Raw genomic sequence first — 17,585 nt, 5'->3', positions numbered from 1 at the left:
GTACAGTTTTGAACTCCCCCGTCTTGTGTAGGTGTCATAGGCTTTCTTAGCTTTGGCTAAAAAGGCATTCGACTCTGTATTTGTTTCTAATGATAATATATGAGTTCCACTATTTACTTACTTCTACCAAAAAGGGTTCCGGCATTTTGCTACTGGTAGCAAAAGGGTTCTGCTGCCAAAAAAGGTTGGAAACCACCGATCTAGATGATTGACCGTATGCGAATCAATAATCAGATAACTCAGGGGTGCGGTCAGGAAAAAGAAAATATTTCCAACTATTTACCGATTACAAATAGTTGATAACTATACAAAAATATGAATTAAAATAAAACTATTAATCACTTACGGAATAGGGATTAGCGTTTTAGTATGCCAATGTTTACTGTATAATTGTTATAGTCGGTAGCATGGGCGTACCCAGGGGGCAATTGTCCCTCCCTTCCCCTTAGCATAATAAATTTTTTTTTTTTCAAGCAAAGAATTATAATGACTAATGAAGCACTGCTATAATTATGTATAATCTTCTTAAAATTTTGGTTTTATTTCCCTTTTCCGTGCTGCCACAACCACAACCACCATGGCTTCCCCCTCTTCCAAAGTTTTGATCCTGGGTACGCCATTGGTCGGTAGTCATATTATAAAACTGGGCTGCCTGGCGGTACTAAGAGTACGTGTATAGAGGAGATGGTCGTGTGGGCAGTTCTACTAATTGTCGTCTTCCTTTGTCCACGGTAATTATCTTCTATGCCTCGTCCTCATCCGCTTCTGAGGGTGGTGTGGGTGGCAGGAGGCTTATTAGTTGGGCACTAGCGGACAAAGAAGTTAAAAAATGGTGTATTATGGTCTTTGAGATAATGGTTGAAACTAATATGTTTAGGTCTATGTTTTAGCTCTTTTATATTTTTTATATCCCATTAAATGACAGGGGATGAGTATTTGTAAAACAATGAAAATACATTGATAATTTTTTTTAAAAAGTCACTAAATTTACTTTTCTAAGCTTCGAGTCACTGGAAATATGTAGCGTTACGTCAGCATTGACCTACCAATTACCAATGTTAAGACTTGTTCCAACACGAGTCAAAACTAAAGCGAGATTTCCACGGTAACGTGATTGTGAAAGCTGTTGCAGGCACTATGATCGTTTAAACTGACATTTGTTATTTCTATTTGCTATCAACTATTTACGCATCCATAACAAATATCTGTCACATTGATTTTCCGCTTTATGTAAATCTAGTGAGCACTTGTTGGGTATATGATTTGGGACGGAAATTTCACTGCATGCGTCGATGAATTTATATTTATTTATATCTCCTGTTATATTCATTTAGTAATTATGAAAATATTATTAAAGAATTGAAATTATACAATTTTATCTTAACTTTTATTGTTGAATCAGTCGTTTTAGATATTATGATTGGTTTTCTGTTATCAGTAACATAAATTAAATTTTATTTTAATTCTCAATTGCTCAAGTTAAATAAACAACAATAATAAAATAAAAAGGAAAAATCTTCTTAATAAGGGTTATGTAGGAAATCTTTATTCTTAACCAGCACACCAGAGTACCTAATGCCAAGTTTAGCATTGTATTAAAAAATTGGGCCCCATATTTATGAAGGTCAAGTCTACCACATGAATCAAATGCCCATTGCACTATTACTTAGTAATATCCTCACCTATTACTTAATGTAATAATCTAAGAAGATAACATAGTTTTTCTATTTGTTGCTTGTTGATTTAAGCAATAATTTAATTTCTATTTTGAGTTGGTTATCTTTGCTTTAATTACATTTTTGTTTTAAAGGAAAATTCGTAGTGAGTCTTTTGAAAATCTGCTGATAATTTTAATAACAAAAAAGAGTACTTGTAATCATACTGTAGAGAAATATATTTTGGATCTTTAAACTACTTAAAGATAATAAATATATCAAACTTAGTTCAGAACTTAACTTAAAAAAAAAAAAAAAAGCAAAAAGTAGTCAGGAGATCTCTAATTAAGACCATAAAATATTTTACTCATCGGATTGCTATTATAGAATAAATGTGGTTTTTCAATTAAGGAAATATATAAGATAATAGAAATATATATTTTAATTAGGAAATGATATATTCCATTCAGTGTTGAGCTGTTATCTTTTAATTAATTTTGCTAAATTGAAATTTTATTATTTTGAATATCAACAGAAGCCCTTAAGTTCTAAATTACATTATGTTTTTGCATGTGTTTGAATATTTTCATTAGTGTTTTTAATGTTTACATTTATCAGAACTAAAACACTTAAAAAAGTATTTTTCTTTTTTAAAAGTTAAAACAATATTTTACCTTCACAGAATATTTAAAATTTAATATCTTGGTAGATTCATAATTTAATATATTTTTTAATGTTTGTATTTTTAATCTAACTTCAAATTAGATTGTAATGTTATTCTTTGTTAATCATTGAATACATTAATCTGTCTTGTCAGCCATCTTTGATCAGTTCCACTATTTAATTTTTTTTTAATTGACATGGTTTTCTTTCATTTGTTATGGAAGATTGCCAAAAATTATATGCACATATAATTTTATACATCATATTAGCTGTAATATTCCCTTGACTGAGCTTGCTGTATTTAGAAGAAAGATCCTTGGTGTTATTTAGTGTCCAAGCCTAACAGTTTTTGACTGGTTTCGCCAGGAGCTTTGGGAAAAGCAGAAAGCTGCTGAAGAACAAGAGCGCGAGGCTAGAGAGAAAGAGAGACTCGACAGCCTGAAGAAGAAGGGAAAGCATGAGCAGAGTGCTGTCGCTTCGTCCGAAGTCAAACAGAAGTTGCAGGTAATAAATTTGATCCTCTTCAATATTTTTTGTTTTGTTCGAAAAATTTACCCATATGGGCCATGTTCAAAGAAAGCAATTTTCAATACAAAAAAAGTTAGCTCGTTGCTAAAATCACTATCAAGCAAAATTTTAATGCAAAATCTGCTCATAAAATTTTCTTACCCATTAAAATTAACCTAAGAAAATTATTTAATATTGATTTACTGTCTAATTATTAATTTTTAGGTCTTAGTTTATAAATTTAATAATGATGAACAATGATGAAATGCCAAAAAAATTTTTTATCATAAAGACATTAATTATATTAAGCCCCAACAATGTTCATTCAAAATTTACTACCTTGTTGTTTGTAGATTTCTTTATTGACGACAATTTTTTTTTTGTAACTTATTTTGAAATATCTTACAACCTGTTACAACACATTTGAAAATTAATTGAAATAATTTTTAAAAGCTTTCAATGAAGCTTAGCAGTTACTTCTTAGGAGTGATTTAGTGACATAAATTGATTTTTTTATTATTTCATATTTTTCATTTTATTTATTTAACTTTTTGCTATGAGTTTTCAAAATGGAATGTCTTATATGAAATAAACATAAATGGAAAGTAAATAAAGGTTTGTGGAAACCTAGGCAAAATATCTTGGAATATAATTACAAAATACTTATTTCTTATTTATTTTATTTTTTTCTGTCCATGTTATATCTTTCAGCCAGTTTTAACAATTGTTTCTAATGTTCATAAATAATGATTAAATGAATTATAATTTTGTAATTGCTGGAAATTGACTAATCAACTCTTTTAGATTAAAATATTAATATGGTAAAAAAAAAATAAAAATATGGTGTACTATCTTCCAAAACAATTTTTCATGCTCCATGCCCATTTTTATGTCATATATTTTATTTACTACATTAATTTATAACAATAATAAGTGAATTATTTTATAAAATTATGGTGGAGCTTGAAAATTGCTGTTTTCTAAAATGTAGAAAAAATATATATTTTATAATATAATAGGGTTGATTTATCAATTTCCTGCAGTTATAAGAAATAACTATTATAAAGAAGAAACTAATGAATTGTTTATTTTTTAAAGGGTTTCCTGTTGAACAAGAAGCAGCGTGAAGCTGCTGCGGCTGCAGCAAATGGTGCCGCACCAACCCCCTCCGGCCCTCAACCCTATCGCAATTGGTAAGTGTTCATATTGTATAAAGATCGTCATGTATCTCTCTATATTCCTAGGTATCACATAAGTACAAAGTCCATTGTTACTGTATATCTAAGTATTTATTTAAAGATAATCATGATTCAATGTTTCCAATGAATTTCTGTGTAATCACGACTTTAGATAATGTCATAACCCAGTTGTGGATATTTCCATTCTTAAATTGTCGGGGTCTCTGCTATAAATAGTGCAGAGGGCCAGATGTATTTCTGCCTCCATCTCTTTCTAAACTTTATTATTAGACAAAAGACTCGTTTCCAAGTGAAATATTCAGGATCAACCCTCATCATCATTATTTTATTGCTCCATTATAATATTCATTCCTAAAGAAAAAAATAATAATAAACATCACTTTATTATTATTTTTATTAATGTTCTAGATCTCTAACATGGTCGAACTATATTATTTCTGAATGAGAGGTGATGTATAGTTGACTGTGCAAATTATATTATTAATTATATTAAGGATATTCAATCAAAGTGACTCAAAAACAAATCAATATAGTAAAGTTTTTATTACAGTCCGACATTGTGAACTATCATCATGGCCTTGATTGTTCTGAAATTTAAAATTGATTTAATGATTGAAACACTTTCATTTAAAACCAAAAAGTATTAAAATAAAAAAATGATATGAAAGTAATATTTTCATGTGTTTTCTTTGTTTTGGTTCTTTGATAACAAACTATCATTCTTGTCGACATTTTTTTTAAATATTAATTTTCAATATTCAAATGTTAATAATGATATTATGATATATTGGATTAAAATTATCAGATAAAAATATCGATAGATTTCTTCTTCAAAAATATCAATATTTTGATATTTACATCAATATTTTTCAAGATACCTAGCAGCTAGGAGCAAATGTTTTAGGCACGTGTTCTAAAATACTAAATTAAAATGATGTCTCAAATTAAAATATGTTATTCTTATCATTGTGTTTCTTTTTTTATGAGCACAATTTCCAACTAGCTACTTAAATCCGTTCTACAGGGAATGAAAGAACCAACACTTCTACTTTATGTGCAGTCAACTTTTATTAGTTTCTTTCTATTTCATGTTAGTTTTATCGTGAAAAAATCATTTCTACAACATCCCCGCTATCTATGTTGTTCCTTTATCAATGTTTTGGATGGATCGTCTTGAAGATAGAGGAAGAAATAACGTCAATAAAGAAACATGTGTCTAGTGATGAAGTTGTAGGAATGATTTTTTCATAATAAAGCCTACATAAAATAAACAGATAAACCTTCTAATTGATAAACAGTGTATAATTGTTTCTTTCATTTTGTAAACATATTTCTGATCTATAAATCTCTGGTCTATTTTAACCCTGAACAACATAAATGAGGCATGGAAATGGAAAAGGCTGTATGTAACAGAAACAGGGAAAATGAGATTTTTACGGGATAATGATGAAGAAACCAGTGCCAATTGACTGCTGCAAGTTCCTATCTTGAATGGTTTAGTCCTTAGTGCAGCAATTTTTCATAGCTTTTGAACAAAAAGTGTGGCCAGCTTTTTTTTTTTTTTTTTGGTTTTTCTCAAAACTAGTTTTTTGGCCCCTTCAGCCTTTTCCATTTCAATGCCTCAATTGTTATATATATTTCCAATTTTTTTGTTTATTATTTTCCAAGTTTCTCTGAGTAATAGTTGTTATTTCATTTGGGTTTTTTTAAACCCTAATGAAGGCCTGAAATTTAGGTCAAAAGTCGGCACAAATTAATAAGTCTTTGTTTAGTTTTTCCTGACCAAACCCCTGGCCATCTTTTCCTTATCTAATATGTTAATATATTGTTTCTGGGATTGTAAAACATATTCTTCTCATGTGTCCATATATCACATCCTTACATCAAAAATTTTTAAAGGGATCCACAGTGGTGAAAGAGATTGAGCAAAAGATTAGAAGGTAGAGGTGAATGGAAGAGATGATTCATATTATCATATCTATAGGCTTTTATATATCTTATGTAATTAGAAACTTATACTGATTTTCCTAAAGAGTTAAGATAAAATTTCATTCTGAATTTAAATTTTTCCTCTTTATTATACATTTTTATTTACTTTTTGAGATCTTTGGACAATTTTCTATATTTAACATAACTCCTTATAGGTCCGTAGTACAGCAGACTCCAGCAGTCGAAAACCCTCCAGGCCAGGCCAATCCTTACAGGCTAAATCCCCTCCTCACCAAGTACGAAGATGAGTACCCGTTGAGGAAGACAGGTAAACAATTTGTTATTGCTAAGTTTGAGTTCCTTTTGAGAATGGTGTGTGGAGATTGCTCACGTTTTTTTACTAAACTGCTATGGATTTTATATTTTCCAGATTGTTTTGTTTTTTATTCTACTAACTCCTTTTAGAACTATAAATAAATAATTAATGAGTTAATGAAGCTTATTCGAAAATAAGATCATGTGACTGTGTAATTTTATTTTTGATGTTTTTATAAGTTAGATTTTCAAGTCTGTTATTTTATATTACTTTTCTTTTTACCGATGTGTGCGGATATTAATTTTTAATTGAAGGACTGTCTTTAAGATGAATAATTAATGTATAAAAAGCCTTACTTTAGTCATCAGTAAAATATAAAAAAGTAGTTTTATTGTACTATTATTTTTTTTAGAACAATTCAAAAATACAAAAAGCATGATTCTTGTTTCTATTTACCTCGATTTGAGAAAGCATTGTGTTTTTTTTTAGTTCTAACACTCTGATTTTGATTTGATTTTTTTTTTACTAACCCGCATTCCCCCCCTTCAGCATCCGAGCCGAACCTGCTCAAAACACGGCTGAAGCAGAGAGTGTTCGAGCGACGAGCTAGCCCCATCGCTCGCAGGAAGGACAGGCATCTCAAACGGAAGTCCACCCTTGCAAGTATGTAGCATGCCCTCATTGTTCTATAAAATAAAAATTTCTAATTAACATTTTCAAATTTCTTTCTTTACTTTTTTTTCTTTGTATTTTGTGATTTCTAATATATTTTTTTATTTGTTGATTGCTTGTGCAGAAATTTAAGGGTACTTACATATTAAACCTTCCGAACTATATTTATGTTGTTACGGGTTATAAACTTCCCAATTATTTTGCTTGTTTAACTGAATTGCTATCGATTTCAACTCACTTAAAGGATAAATGAACATCCTGCAAATCTTTCAGTCAAGATCAGGGTCTAAATAAGCTTAAATCAGTTTATGTTTTCAGGATATAACCTGCTAAAACAAAAACATAAACCGGGAAGTTTATTATGTAAGAACCAGTTTAATCTATTATAATCTTTATATTTTACAAACCATGTTATATTTTGAGTTACATTAAAAATTCTATTATTTTAATTTAGAATGATGTGTTTATTGTCGACTATATATTCATTGTGAAGAAAATATGTCCGGGGGAGGTGAGTAGAATAATAATAAACATAAATAAGTGAATCTTATTTGTGCTGACATTTCAGCCTAAATTTCCAGCCTTCATCTGTGCTGAAACAAAAATAGTATAACAAGAAATTAAGACTTTTTCATACAATATTATTTACTTATTATTTTTAATTTTACTGCTTACCCCTTTTTGACTTGTATAACTTTAGATATTACTTATGTGTAACTTTTACTTTCGCACATTTCTCATTATTTTATAAATAATCTTTATACTTTCTTGAAGCTGGTTATTATTGTTTAATTTTAGTCTCAAAACAATATATATTTCTTCATAAGTCCGACAGTGCATCCATCCTCTAGGATAATCTTGATACAATTTTAGAACCACATCAATTTTAAAAAACTATATTGTAAGGTTACAAATATTGTTGTGATAAATTATAATCATGGAAATTAACTGTGATTAAAAGTTTTAGTTTTTAATTTAATATGTCGAATTGACAAAATAGGGTAATTGTGGACTGAAATTAATTACCTGGGAAGAATAACCTGCATAAAGTTTTTTAAAATTGATGTGGTTCTAAAATTGTATTAAGAACGCCCTTGAGGATGGCCGAAAGGTCAGACTTATAAAGAAATATAAATTGTTTTTAGACTAAAATTGGATAAAATTTATTTTATTTAAACAATAATTTTTCATTATGTTAGTTTCAATATTGTCATTATTTATATAGAATACTGTTTGATTTTTAATTTTTTTTTTTCTTTTCTAATATTTTCAATGTTTGTTATTTTTTTTTTGGAAATTACAATATTATGTTTTGTCTTCTTTTAGTATCATTTTTTATCTTCTTAACTTATTGTTATACTGCTTGTTTTGTTTTGTTTTTTTCACTATATTATGGTCATTATTTCGGTTATTTGTTTTCAGCACTGATGAAGGCCAGAAATTCCATCACAAATAAATAAGTTTAATTTATTTGTGCTTATTATTACTCTAGTGACTGCTCTTACAACCATCTTTTCCTCACTTAGTGTAATATAGGTTCATTAATATTCTATACAATTTTTTCCTTTGTTAGATTAATTTTTACTGTCATTGTGAAGGAGCCAATAAATCATGAATATGAAATTCTATAGGAAAACATTTCTTAATTAATTTCTTCAAATTTAATTAATTAATTTCTTAATTTTAAACAGCAAGCTGTTTAACCTATCGCTTTTAACAGCCCTGATGAAGCCCTGCAAAGTGGGGCGAAACGTCGAACATTAAATAGTTTCTTTTTTGACCGCAACCCTGACCATCTTCTTATATTTCTTAACTTTTTTTTTTTTTTAATAGGTTTTCTAACTGATGGAATTATTTAATTATAGAATTCTTTATTTAACTTATCAGTGTAAAATAGAATATCGGCCAAATTTACATCCTAATTCCTTGAATTTTCTGACATTTATTTGGATTATGACCATCAATTTATATATACTCACTGAATAAGAACATTCACTTAAAATAATAAAAGCAGATGTACATTTTTAAGAATTTGCTAAAATTTTGCCTAATTATTACAAATTTATGCATTTATTAAGTTAATAAAGTTAATATTAATAAAGTTTATATTAATAAAGTTATTTAGATTGGCTGGTACAATAGTCCAAGTCTTTCTCTCTTGTCTTCCAAAATGCTTTTCTCTAGCAGTTAAATAACAACCTCCTTTTTTTTTTTCATCAGTTAAAAGGCATTTGTTCTTTCTACAGCTCATTTCTATTTCACAGATTCAAAAAAAAATATTTTGAAAGCGGACTGCATACTGAATTATTGTATTGAGAGTATATAAACTCACAACAGGTCCATGATTGTTCAAACCAATATCAGAAGTAACAAGCTTCATATTAAAAAGTTTTAGCTAGCAAGATGCCATTGCTATAACTTCAAAAATTTATAACAAAAGAAAAATCTACAAGTTCTCGACTTAAGATCATTCAGGCTTGTAACAAATGAAAAAAACAATTTTTTTGGTCATTGTTTGCATACTTGTTCCATAAAACAAGATGATTAAATTAATTTCTTCTAAAATCTGAATGATACTATAGATTCTGTCTGCTAATATCCTCTCAGTACTTTGTCCCTAATAAAGAAATTGAATAAATTATATATCTAAACTAATATATCATGTAATTGTTTTTATATATGTACATTTAGCTAATAAATAAGTAATTTTTACATGAAAACTTTGCTGCTAAATTTTTTTTTCCAAATTATGATCATTTCGATTTAATTAGAAATAGATGAACAGATCATCTTCATATATCAAGAACTGACAGTAATAAAAACTTATGAACAGCTCATAAACATTTTGTATATTTAGTACATATACATTTGTTCGGATTTTCAGTTTTTTAAATGATTTTTTTTTCAAAATACTAATTTGAACTTACAAATCTTGTTCACATAATAAAAATTGACTTTGCGAAGATGTCAATAATATCAATAATTACTAATAACATTGATGCATGTTAAGTTTTTTTTTTTTTATTATTATTTATTTTTGTATTATCTTTATAAAAGAAGGTTTAACTGAAAAGATTTATAATAAAAATTTTATTTTTTTACTTTCTCTTTTATTTTCTCATTAAAAATCAACATGACGATTCTTTTTAATACTTAGTTTAATACTAAGCAGCTAACTTTATCATCGCTTATCTATTGTGTAGTGGAATCGGGTAGCAGTAATCCTGACTCTGGACCTAATTCTCCTCCAGTACATGCAACCCAGTTGTCGCCACCCGCAGGCCACACGACGCCAATCCAAGAGGTAAGTCACATTGTTAGTTTAATATATAAATATATTTATAGAGAAAACATATTCATATAGATGAATAGAATTAAATTTGTTATTGATTAATATTTACAAATTGACACCAGGCTATAGTATATAGTGTTACATCTTGGGCATGGTTCAGTGAGGTGATTTGAAATTTTTTTTTTTTTAATTTATTTGTAGTTTAACAGTAAGAAAATTAAAATAAAAACACTAATAAACTAAATCAACACAAATTATAAATAATGAATAATTAATATAATTCATTAAAAAAAAAATACATACAATATACAATTTTTTTACAATTTAGGAAAAATTTCACATTTTGTCAATTAGTATATGTTTAGTGTGTTTGTGGGTGTACCTTCTTACATATTTTTTGTCTCCTATAATCTGTATGATCGGGATGTCGTATATAGAAGTAAGGGAGATAAAAATTTGTGTCAGTATGTGTGCTGTTTTATTGTTGGTAGCTGTAAGTTAGATAATATAATTATCAAAATAAATTCAAGTGGATACAGGGGAAAAATTATCATATTTTATAAGTTTTGTTTTATTCAATAAAATAATGTTCTTTGTAATACTAAGGTCTCTGTTCATTTTATCAATGAATAAATAGTTTAAAAAATAATAAAATGTTTATATAGTTATATAAGACTACACAACACTGAATTAAGGGACCTACACCTGGTAAATATAATTCAAGTTATAGCATTGTGGCGTATAAGATGAGCGTGTAAGATTGTAGGGTTTAGTAACGAGCAGATCCCTAAAATGTTGATGGACTCTGAAATGACAGGTAAACATCCGAGAGGTACACTGAAATATAGATGGGAGGATTGCGTTAAAACTGATTTAGTACTATTAGGGTTGGAGGGGCATCACTGGAAGGGTGTATGTAGAGAGCGATTAGTGGTATCGGCGTCGAACCTTTGGGTTCATTATTATTATATAGTTTTATGTTAAGCTTTTACTATAGCAAAACTGATGGCACTGATAGCTCAAATTAAAAAAAATGGAATCTAATCATTTTCCCCCCTTCAATTCTTAAATTATTTAATTTAAATTGTCAAAATTGTTTTCTTTTTTTAGTTTATGATGCATTAAATTGTTTTTTTCATAAATTCTCATTTTATTCAGACCATTTATGTAATATTAACTTACCGCATAAGCCCTTACCCTGACTGCACCTATGTACTTGGATTGTCTTTCTCTTGTGTTCTTCATTCTTAATCAATGAACTTTACGAATAATATAAACTACGCACTGAATTACTGAACAGATATTTAAAAAACTACAATTTTTTTTATTAAGAAGTTTGTTTCACTGTTGCAGGAAGGAGAACCAGGCTATGGCCAGACTTCCGGCCAAAGCGGCAGTCTATCTGACGTATCCGCCCTATACAGCAGTCCATCAATGCCTAACATCTCGTTGGGTCGTCCGCCAAACTCAGCCGCTGCTGTAAGCTCGCTTCTTAATAATTAATTTTAAGTTGTTTAAAATATTTATTGTTGTATCTATGTTTGTGCAATTTGCCAGTTTCTAAAAAAATTATGTGATTTTTAGGATGGCAATAAGTTGGCCTCTGTTTCTGAAGCCGAGGTTCGAGCTGCATTCGCCGCTAGGCTCGGCATGCCTCTTACAGGGCAAATGTTGCCAGGCACACTGCCCTTTTACCCAACTCTTCCAGGTATTTTCAAATTCTATTATATATTACATTCTTTTATTTTAAATGAATTATTAAATAAGATGGGCTGAGGTAATTGTGTCTCAAAAATGGAATAAGGAATATTGAGCCCACATTTGCAGGATAGTATTGCAAGTTATATTTACCCTTTTTATTAATTTTTTTCATCATTTGGAGGAGTTAATACAGGTTCTATAGAGATAAAATATTTCACAATTATATTGATTCTTCCCTTATATATATATTTTTTTAAATGACCTACTCATTCCCTAGTCAATTGGGGCAAATGTGTAAATGAACTAGAGTTATCAAAATCTTCAAAATATTTTTTTGGAGAATAAATTTGATAAAAAAAGGAACAGATTGTTAAACAAAAAAAAAATTCAAATGTTTCTCTGCAATAAAAAACATTAAAGTGCTTCCCTCTCGTAAATTAAGCCGAAATACTATTCTTGCTAACAAATTAAGTTAGGCTAATGTAAAGCATCCAAAGTTCCTATCATTGTTTTTAATAGCAGTTATCAAAAGTTGAGAACACCACAGCAAACAATTTGGCTTCAGATACTAATGGTGCCATTTTTTAAATTGTTTACGCCTTTGCTCTAGTTCACCCTATTTTAATAAAAGTTTAATTATGTAATGTTTAATGATATATGTTTTTTTTTTATTTAGTGATAGATGCTGAGTACAGTAATCCTACCTCTCCAAGTTACATCCAAAAGCAAATGCAAAGCCTGGAGCAGAACAGGCCTCACTTGCAGACCATTTACCACGCACCACCTCCCATAACAGATGCCCAGGTACATACTATCTTAAGTAGATAATAAATAAAAAATGTTTGGTTAATATTTTTGGCAGCAGGCCCAATTAATATTTTATTGTAAATTGTACTAATTAAAAGATACAATTATCATATTCTTCATATGTTTGTGGTTTCTGAGCAGAATTTTTTTTAAATATATCGCTTTTTTGATTTAAAGGATATTTGTAAAAGTTATTTTATTGAGTAGAGGAAAGTTTAATTGGTGGCAGTACAATGGAAAAATTTCTTTCTTCTGTATAAAATGAGTCCCAAGAAGAAGAATTAAGTTCATCCACAGCATTTAACCAAACTCAATCTTAAACGACTGGTCGGATTGTAAAAAGTGCACGAAGATGATAAAATAATTTATTGACTCGGCTGAGAGTGTCGCTGAAGAAGATCTTTCTGAGAGTTTTTTACATATCAGGAAAATTAATATAAATTGTAAGATAGAATAAGAATTGGAAGATGGGAACATAACAGAGCGTGACTTTGCAGGTGGCCCATGCCAGGCTGAACAAGGCTGGTCACAGACCGCTCGGTCGAACCCAGTCGGCTCCGTTGCCGCTCGGACACCCGATGCTCAATACTACTCAACATCACAGCACCATTGTACACTACGAGGACAGCTACCGAGAACAGCCGTCAATCACCAGTAACTTACTCAAGCAGGTTGGTCTGTGTGTTGTGTTGTGTTGTCTTTGTGTTGTGTTCATTTGGGTGTCTCCGAAAATGGGATAAATCTGTTTGTATGTTTATAAATCACAACAGAAATTATATTTGGAATTAAGATAACTTTCAGCATAATTTAAAATTAAAGAAGTTCATTTATGACTGCTGCATGTCTTTTTAATAATTTTGTCTTACAGTAAGTATAAAAATTTTATACTGATTCATTGCTCTATTATATTTAGCTGCAAATTAAACTCATCTAACAAGCCATTTAAAGCCATGATATAAAGATGATATAAGCACAATCATCTTTGTAGACACTATCTGAAATTAATTTCTCTTGTTAAATTTATAAGTAACTAACAGCATGATTAATGTTTTCTTTTTTTATTATTTTGAAGTTCCAAAATAATAGTTTCAACATATGTGCATGTTTGATTACAGTATTATTCACTTGCGAATGACTATATTTCAGGGATTTAGTACTAGTACTTACCAACACAAAATTGTTATTCTCACTTTTTCTTTATTGTTTGTATTGTAGATAATTTTGCTTATATGGTTGCTCTTAGAATTAATTATAAAATTGACTTCCTCATTGTAAAGTACATTAAATTTCATATATGATTAGATAATCCAGTTTATATTGTATCAATATTTGGTGGCTCCAGAACAATTCCAAGGAATGATAAACCTCCATAACTTTGAAAATTTTCAGTCACTTATTAATTACGGATCTTGATGCACAGAGAAAAGAAATATCAATTTTGTGTGTTAGTCGGTACTTCCATTAACCCCTAAGATATATTTATGAATCACCCTGTTTTGTTGTTTCTGTTATATAATAGAAACAATTAATTTTTTATGTGTATAAGATTATCATAAGTACTCTTGCTTGTGTAAATATTTTTTTATTAAACTATTTCTTTTGTAGAATTTTTAGTTTTTAAAGTATTGACAATTTATATTCTGTTACATATGTGATATGATACCAACAAGATGTCGAGAATACTTAAAATATAATATAATAACTTTTCAAAGTTATATCTCAAATTTTGAAATTGTTTTGAAATATACGCGGGATCTTATTGTATAATTTACACCACCAAGATCAAAAATCAATTGTGCTATTTACTAAAAAAATTGTTTTACAACTATAATTGAACAGATTATGACACATTCCAAAGCACATTACACATTTTTTAAAGAACCATCAAATTAAATATACAGAAACCTAACTGTATATAAAAAAAGGTTGAATAATATCCAATTACCTTTCATATATATACTCTTATCTGATTATAAATTTGCTATAAAATGCTGGCATATACCTTTCTACTCACTTATTATCACTCATGATTCTTAAACAAACACAAATTTACAAGAAGTAATTTTCACAAGGGATATTTGAGTTTTACAGAAAACAGATAATTAGTTTGTTTTATTATTTTCTGAATTATATAGCATAATAAACTTAAACGAGATTGTATTTATTGCAGCAAATCCGGCAAACGGTGCTGACAAGGGTTGGTAGCAGAGCGCAATCGCTGGCCAATGCTCACCTCGAACACACTCCAGAAACCGACGACACTGCAGAGGTACATCTTTTATCTTTTCATATATATTTTCCATTTATTAAATTTCAATATTAGGTCTATTCTGTTATCTGTCAACATTAGTTTATTCTGATTAGTTTAAGGTATATGTGAGTATGAAATTTCCTATTCAGATACTTAACTTCTTTTTTTTTTTATGTTTTGTCAAACAAGAACACAAAAAGATGGATTAAAATTTTGAATGTTATGCAGGTGATAGACCTGACTGAAAAAAGCAGCAGGTGCCGAAGCCAAGAAGAGGATCAGGACGGACGAATGCCTTGTGATTTGTCGTCGCGGGAGGAAAACCTGCAGGAGCAGCGAGACCTGATGATGAGGCAGGGTTCGAGGGTGATCGGTCGGCCTCTGGCCAGAGCTCTCTCTTCGCCCCTCGTAGCCCTTGGGCCTGACAGCCAAGCTGTGTCACCAAAGCTCACTGGGTAAGTTTGATTGTGGTTCACCATATTGTTTCTATTGGCACTATTCTGCTAATATCTGAAAGTAGACAGCATGAAATAAGGTGAGTGAGAAATTGCCGTGTTGCTAAATCTCATCCCTTAACCTAATTTTGCCTTATAACTGTAGTAATAGGCAACAAGGAATGGTTAACACTGTCAACTACTTACTGGCTATTTTGAGACTGGACCGATGTGATCTTCGCTACTTTGGGTCTTAATGCGGCAAAAAAATAGCCTTTTATAAAATCCCAAAATATTTAACTTGAGTTTTGTTGATTATTTTAAATATAAGGTGTTCAGAAAGGGTCAGTGCTATTCAGAGGTTAAATAAATTTTAAAAAAAGTATTATAAAGATACTGCATGTCTCTTTATAGTACGAAGAGCTATTAATTCTCACTCTTTTTATTCATACAATATTACTTTTTGAAAATAATTTTCCATCACACTTTTTTGGACACCCTGTAGAATATTGGTATCAAATTCAATTTGTTGATAAGAAACTCGTCTATAAAGGATCAAAATAATAATTTGAATATTTGAAACCTTGATTAATTTATAATGAGGTGCAATTGCTTAATTTTTAAATTGATTAATTTATGTACTTTCTTAATTATAGGAGCCCGCAGAGGTTGACTACTGGACTGGCTTTCGACTCCGGGATGTTAAAGCATGCTTGTATTTGCGGTGAGAACGGTTGGCATCCGGAGCATGGTGGGAGGCTGCAGTCCGTCTGGGCCAGGCTGTGCGAGACTGGGCTCACAGCACGTTGTGCCAGGGTCAGGTCGCGAAAGGCCACATTAGAAGAAATACAGACCTGCCATTCCGAACCTCATACACTCCTCTTTGGTAAGCTATTCATAAAATCATACCATAATGGTCTTATTGTCCTATTGACTCTGTGTTATAATTCAATAATATGTTTTATCATTTTTAAATTGTTACTTTTTAAATGTGAGCAATGTATTTACATGGTAATTTTTCAAATAAATTAAGTGAATTTGTTCTGTTCTTTATTAAATAAGTGATTGACGTCAAGTTCTGCTCAACAAACATACTTATACTTTATAAAAAGGCACATTTTGAGGATTTTAGTCTAGCTATAATCTTTAGTACAATTTAAACTTTTTTTTTATAAACTAAACTTCCAATAAATCATTAATTAACAGTTTGAATGTTCTTGAACTTCCATGTTTTGTTAAATTCTTTTATCACACAAAAGGAAATGAGAGGGATTTTAAATGAAATTTAAATATAAATTTATATTTGTTTAACTTCAGTTCAGTATTGTGTCATTAACAATAATATTCACAAGTTCAGCATTAATATTGAAAATTAACTTTCAAAAAATCTATCAAACACATTTTCATTTAACTCATCATTTCTTTCTATAGCTATTTATAATTAATTTAATAGCTTTATTTTTTATTTACATTGATTTTTTTTGTTTAAAAAATTTGTTTCAAGTGACATGACTTAAAATTTCCTTTGATGTAAAACATTTATTAGCAAAAATTGGTTAACTACTTAACTTCAAAACTACTTATAACAGGGATTGAATGTAACTTGTTTTGGTATTTTTATTGGAAATCAGGAATAAGTTCTAATATTTTACTAATTATTATATTTCTTGTGTCTGAATAGGAACTAACCCATTGAATAGACAGAAGCTGGACATGTCTAAGTTGTCACAGTTACCTATCAAGAGCTTTGTGCGACTGCCTTGCGGTGGTGTCGGCGTTGACTCAGACACAACCTGGAACGACATCCACACGGCCCCTGCGGCTAGGATGGCAGTTGGCTCTGTCGTAGACCTAGCATTCAAAAGTGAGTAGCCACCTGAGAAACATCAATTGCATATTCTATTTAGTGAAGTAAATAATGAAAGTTTTAATTATTTAGTTTTTTATTACTTAGTTGTTAAACAGCAACTGTTAAATTTGATTTTCTCCTTTAATTCAGGTTAAAAAAAAATTTCTTTGACAATTTTTTGATTACAAAACCAGTCACCTCAAATTTTGTTTTGTAAATAACTAATAAACTTGTAATAAACTAATGAACATAGCTATCAAATTTGTTACGTACTCAATTTTATTTATGTATTAGTATCCGAATAAACAAA

The 17,585-nt window shown here is 29.6% G+C and overlaps 1 protein-coding gene across 10 annotated transcripts in view; it reads left to right on the top strand.

The window, feature by feature from the left end:
- HDAC4 (histone deacetylase 4) overlaps positions 1 to 17,585 on the top strand; it is a 349,894-nt gene that overhangs the window by 325,653 nt on the left and 6,656 nt on the right. For 6 of the 10 annotated variants that reach the window (XM_024360096.2, XM_014429679.3, XM_014429680.3 and 3 more), the window contains 13 exons: positions 2,649 to 2,822; positions 3,924 to 4,018; positions 6,169 to 6,281; positions 6,819 to 6,932; positions 10,145 to 10,245; positions 11,587 to 11,712; positions 11,818 to 11,941; positions 12,611 to 12,738; positions 13,239 to 13,412; positions 14,912 to 15,010; positions 15,221 to 15,447; positions 16,083 to 16,312; positions 17,108 to 17,290. In XM_024360096.2, the coding sequence (XP_024215864.1) occupies positions 2,649 to 2,822; positions 3,924 to 4,018; positions 6,169 to 6,281; positions 6,819 to 6,932; positions 10,145 to 10,245; positions 11,587 to 11,712; positions 11,818 to 11,941; positions 12,611 to 12,738; positions 13,239 to 13,412; positions 14,912 to 15,010; positions 15,221 to 15,447; positions 16,083 to 16,312; positions 17,108 to 17,290 (1,888 nt within the window). The remainder of the gene's footprint in view (positions 1 to 2,648; positions 2,823 to 3,923; positions 4,019 to 6,168; positions 6,282 to 6,818; positions 6,933 to 10,144; positions 10,246 to 11,586; positions 11,713 to 11,817; positions 11,942 to 12,610; positions 12,739 to 13,238; positions 13,413 to 14,911; positions 15,011 to 15,220; positions 15,448 to 16,082; positions 16,313 to 17,107; positions 17,291 to 17,585) is intronic. The other 4 variants (XM_067046254.1, XM_014429677.2, XM_014429678.2 and 1 more) reach the window with 3 other exon arrangements.

This window comes from Halyomorpha halys, unplaced genomic scaffold (assembly GCF_000696795.3).
Source record: "Halyomorpha halys isolate HHAL.00 unplaced genomic scaffold, Hhal_1.1 Scaffold814.1, whole genome shotgun sequence".
In the NCBI taxonomy this organism is placed as follows: Eukaryota; Metazoa; Arthropoda; class Insecta; order Hemiptera; family Pentatomidae; genus Halyomorpha; species Halyomorpha halys.
Note: the sequence above shows the minus strand (reverse complement) of the source record. Positions and strands in the feature narration are given on the sequence as shown.